Source organism: Cnephaeus nilssonii (assembly GCF_951640355.1).
Source record: "Cnephaeus nilssonii genome assembly, chromosome: 13".
NCBI lineage: Eukaryota > Metazoa > Chordata > Mammalia > Chiroptera > Vespertilionidae > Cnephaeus > Cnephaeus nilssonii.
Genome location: NC_137084.1, coordinates 38833960 through 38839387, shown reverse-complemented (window position 1 = coordinate 38839387; position 5428 = coordinate 38833960). Strand labels below are relative to the sequence as shown.

The window sequence follows — 5428 nt, the reverse complement described above, 5'->3', positions numbered from 1 at the left end:
TACGAAGAACTTGACATTCTTTGAAAAAGTAAAAGAAAGACCTCAGAGTGACAAGGCCTTGGGCTCTGAGCTTTAAATATTCTGTGCCCAGACATACTGCATTCGATGTTTGTTAGATATAGTTAACCACTTCTCTGTCAAATGTTGTTCTACTTCACATGGGAGTTTGAGAGGCTAAAATAAAAACATAATGCTCTGTGAAAAGTGTACCCTGATGGTTTTTTAAAAGAAATACGTTTTTATTGACTTTTAGAGATGAAGGGAGAGGGAGAGAAACATCAATGATGAGAAAGAATCATTGATCGACTGCCTCCTGGAAATGAAGCCCGCAACCCAGGCATGTGCCCTGATTGGGAATCGAACCGCGACCTCCTTGTTCATAGGTTGATGCTCAACCACTGAGCCATGTTGGCCAGGCAACGTGATGTTTTTAATTGGATGCAGAGCTTAAGAATCCAGATGTGAGAAGCCTAGAGATGAGCTTGGAGGGTGGCGCCAGGGAAGAGCACCTTGGTTTCCTTTCTCTCCGTGCCCACTGCAGTGGCTCAGTTTGAAGCCTCGCCGTTTCTGGTGTGATTTATTGAATGTTTTCCTGTGTATGTTCTTGGGACCACTCGTGTCAGAATCACTTGGGTGTTTCTTAAAATTTAGATTCCTGAGTCCCATACTATGTTTACTGAATCAGAGTATCTGGGCAAGGGTTCTAGGAACTGGCCTTTGAAATATTTCCCAGGAAAATCTTTGGGACGTTAATATTTGAGAAGCTACTAGAGTCAACAGAAATGGGAGTCCACTTCTGCAGTGAACATTGTACAGAGAGGTAGAATTGGAAAAAAAAGAGATACATCCACCTGTTGTGAAGATAAAAGGAGACAGAAAGATATATTGGGGTTAGAGCGAAAAACAGGTTCCTCCGTTTGCTAGAAAGGAAGCACAGTAAAATTTTCTGGGTAATTTATTGGCATGTGTAACAGACAGCCCCACAACTTAATGGCTTCAAATAGTAACCACTTCATTATATGTCATGACTTGGTGGATTAGAATTCAGAAAGGGCTCAGCTAAGCATTTCTCATGCTCTGCATGAACATCCCCTGAGTCCCTTGGTGCTATTCACCTGACAGCCAGGTTGTCCCAAGATGACTTTAGTCACATGTTTAGTGCCTTGGAGAGGATGGTACTGCCTTATGATCCACAATTTCACTTCTGAGTATTTATCCAAAGAAATCAAAAACACTAATTTAAAAAGATATATGCACCCCGATGTTCATTGCAGTGTTATTAATAATAGCCAAGATATGGAAGCAACCCAAGTGCCCATCAATAGATGATTAAATAAAAAAGCTGTGTATATATACACAATGGAATATTACTTGGCCGTAAGAAAGAATGAAATCTTACCATTTGCAACAGCATAGATAGGCCTACAGGGTATTATACTAAGTGAAATAAATTAGGGCAAGACAAATACCATATGAATTCACTTATATGTGGACTCTAAAGAATAATATAGACAAAGCAGAAATAGACTTATGAATACAGGGAACAGACTGATGGTTGCTAGAGGGTTGGAGAGTTGCAGGTGGGTGAAAAAGGTGAAGGTATTTAGAAGTACAAATTGGCAGTTACAAAATAGGGGGATGTAAAGTACAGCATAGGGAACCTAGCTTATAATATTTTTATAACTATGTATGGTGCCAGGTGGGTACTAGACTTATCAGGAGGATCACTTCATAACATAAATTATATAAAAGTCTAACCACTATGTTGTACACCTGAAACTACGTGGACTGAAGAAAAGTCTTGTTACAACTAGGAATTTAAACTGAGATATTACTTTTAAAAAATTAGAACAGAACACACTAAGTTGTTTATCTTCAAAGCTACATATTAATTTCTGGATTTGTGTATAGCTAAACTGAATTAAAATGGAACCAATTCAAAATAAAGCCTTGTCTATTTACTAAATAAAGTTAAAGTTAAAACTGAAGAAAATAAAAACCCACTATGTATGCCACCTCAGGCCATGCTGCTAACTAGTCCAAAGAGAATAAATTTTAAACTTAGATACAAAAATGAGAACAAAACCTTTAAAAAACTCAGTGCACTGTGTCTTACTTAAAAATTTAGAACAAAATAATCAAATTGTTACTCCAAAGGATGTAGAAAGAAGGAAGGCAATAGCAGCAAATAAAATCAAAACAGAGGATCAGCAAATAATAAAGATGGTTCTTTGAAAAAATAAATTTCTGACAAGATGATCATAAAAAAAGAGCAAAATAGCTGTCCTTAAAATAAAATTTCAAGTTAAAAATAGATAATTCTAGAAAAGTATATCATACAAAAATCAAATCCAAAGAGAAAATTTTAAAAATTGGAATAGACTTAAAACTAAAAGAAATTTAGGCAAAAATCTCCCCAGCTCAATATGAGGGAGAAAATCCTACATACGCCAATATCCTTTATGCTCAAATGAAAACATTTCTAAGTATGAGCAAACAAAAATAACCACTATATTTAAAAATCAATAACATCTCAAATATCCTAGAAATAACAATGATTTTATAATAAAAATCTATTACTGCAATTCATCAAATGAACTGATGTGATGACTTAGCTTTAATTGCCGTTCATGCATGATAAAAAATATTGAAACCTTAAAATCATCCCCATTTAAGTAAAAAAAAAATCACAAAATGCCTACTTTCACTGTCTCATCATTGTATAGCTATTGCAATAAACTAACATAACACGTACATATCTGCGGGTACACTTAAAGACTTCTCACGTCTATTAACTTCACCAAAGCAACCTTTGAACAACTTATACTACGTTTTAAACAACAGCCCCAAGTGACACTGAATATACTTGGGGTTTTTTTTAAGTGTTTTTTAAATGTTAAAGCCTCAGGCAAAGATACATCCACCAAGTTATTATTCACTTTGGAAAACATTGTAAGGAATAAATTTGCATTGTGTAATTTATTTGAATAAACCCAAAATCATTTTTTTCTGAGGAGTTCCTCATTGAAGACGGAGAGGTGGAACCTTTAGTTGGCTGCTTGCTCAACTGCTCCTTTGACGCGTGTCCAAGTGTCCTCATGTTTTGCCTTTATTTTGTCCTAATGTGACTTTCTGACCAATAATACCTTCATTTGAAAGGGCGGTTTCAATGCTACCTATCCGAGCCCTTTGAAGGTGGAAAACGGAAAACAAAAAAACCAAAAAACCCAGTGTGCCCAAAGAACGATGCCCTCTCTTTCCTATCCCAACAACCAACTGCCCACTATCCAGTCATCTCTTCCCCTTTCGCAAAAAAATCAAATACGATCTGCGTATAAACTACATTCTTAAACGTGTAAAGTGCTGTTATTTCATTTTTCAATGAACTTATTTCTGTTTAAAAAAATGGTTTCGGTAACTTTGATTGTAATGCATTACAGTTCTCATTAAGAGTAATGGGGAAAAACATTATTTTTAATCGAATAGTTTTCATGTCACAGCCGAACTTGAAGGGAAGGCCTTAAACACCTTAAAACCGGGGCCGGGTGAACAAGGTGAAGTTAGGCGATGGGGGGGAAGGAAATCGCCAAACGGCCACCCTTCCCCGAGGGCGGGACCTGCGACCTGGACAACCAACCAGCCAATCGCCGCGGCCGGAGCCGGCCGGGCTGCGGAACGTGCGCCGGCGGCGCCATCCGCACGGACGTTCGGCCTGCGCAGTGGGGCCGCCGGCTGAGTTGGCGGCTTCCCGCGACGCGCCACCCGACCGGTAGGAGCCGCCCGCGGCCAGCCGGCTCTGAGGCCACGAGGGCTGCCGCCTCCTCGCCGCCCGCCGCCACTGGCCGCTCGACCCGCAGACATGGTGGAAGCGGACCGCCCCGGGAAGCTCTTCATCGGCGGGCTCAGCCCCGAAATCGACGAGAAAACCCTCGAGGCCGAGTTCGGCAAGTATGGCCGCGTCATCGAGGTGCTCTTGATGAAGGACCGAGAAACCAGCAAGTCCAGGGGCTTCGCGTTCGTCACCTTCGAAAGCCCCGCCGACGCCAAGGCCGCCGTCCGAGACATGAACGGCAAGTCCCTGGATGGTAAGGCCATCAAAGTGGCCCAGGCCACCAAGCCGGCGTTCGAGAGCGGCCGCCGGGGCCCGCTGCCGCCGTCCCGCAGCCGCGGGCGCCCGAGGGGCCTGCGCGGGGCCCGCGGGGGCGGTGTCGGGCCGCGGCGCTCCCCGTCCCGGGGCGGGTCCGCCGACGACGGCGGCTACTCGGGGGATTTCGACCTGCGCTCCTCCAGGGCCCCGATGCCCATGAAGCGCGGCCCGCCGCCGCCGCCGCGCAGGGCCGGGCCGCCCCCAAAGCGGGCCGCGCCGTCGGGCCTGCCCCGCAGCGGCGGCAGCGGCGGCGGCGGCGGCGGAGGGATGCGCGGGCGGGCCCCGGCCGCGCGCGGGCGAGATGGCTACGCGGGGCCGCCGCGCCGAGAGCCGCCCCCGCGCCGGGACCCCTACCTGGGCCCCTGGGAGGAGGGCTACTCGCCCCGGGACAGCTACTCGAGCCGAGACTACGCGAGCGCCCGCGACTCCCGCGATTTCGCCCCCTCGCCCCGCGAGTACACCTACCGCGACTACGGCCACTCCAGTGCCCGGGACGACTTTCCGTCCAGGGGCTACGGCGACCGAGACGGCTACGGGGGCCGCAGCCGTGATTATGCCGATCACCCGAGCGGAGGCTCCTACCGCGATCCCTTCGAGAGCTACGGGGACCCGCGCAGCGGCAACCCCACGCGGGGGCCCCCGCCCTCGTACGGCGGCCGAGGCCGCTACGACGAGTACCGAGGCTGCTCGCCCGACGCCTACAGCGGCCGCGACAGTTACGGCGGCGGCGGCGGCGGCAGGAGCGACCGCTACTCCAGGGGCCGCGACCGGGTCGACCGAGCCGACCGCGGGCTTCCCGCGTCCCTGGAAAGGGGGTGCCCGCCGCCGCGCGATTCTTACAGCCGGTCGGGCCGCCGGGCCCCCAGAGGTGGAGGCCGCCTAGGAGGCCGCCCGGAGAGAGGGGGAGGCCGGAGCAGGTACTAAGTTGGAACAGACTTGGGACCAAAACCCGAAGTCCGTCTTCAGAGAAACCACCGAAAAGAAGACCCTGTTTTCTGGTAACTACCCAAGGACTGATCCAAGGAAGAGTTGTGTTCACCTTTTGAGAATTCCCTGTTAACTTCCTCGCCCATAAGTTTGGTTCTTTTGAGAGGAAAAAGTTAAAAGTCGTTTAATTTCGTTTTGGAATTGTTAAACGTTTCTTGCAACAAGCTCAGTTTTAAAGCATGACTTGAATCTGCGTACTGGTCTTATATTTTCAAGTAGAAATTCAGCCAAAGGCTTGCTCCCTTCTCATTTTCTCCTGGTAAATGAGGCATACCATTTTTTATTTTACAAATA

General features: G+C 47.1%; 1 protein-coding gene across 1 annotated transcript; it reads left to right on the top strand.

Annotated features, from left to right (window-relative positions):
• Window positions 1–3853: 3853 nt before the first annotated feature.
• RBMXL2 (RBMX like 2) lies at window positions 3854–5071 on the top strand (the record flags this gene model as incomplete). The annotated part of the gene is made up of 1 exon (XM_079787571.1): window positions 3854–5071. Exon 1 carries the CDS (start codon window positions 3860–3862, stop codon window positions 5069–5071), a length of 1212 nt encoding a protein of 403 aa, XP_079643697.1. The 5' UTR covers window positions 3854–3859.
• Between the last annotated feature and the right edge of the window lie 357 nt (window positions 5072–5428).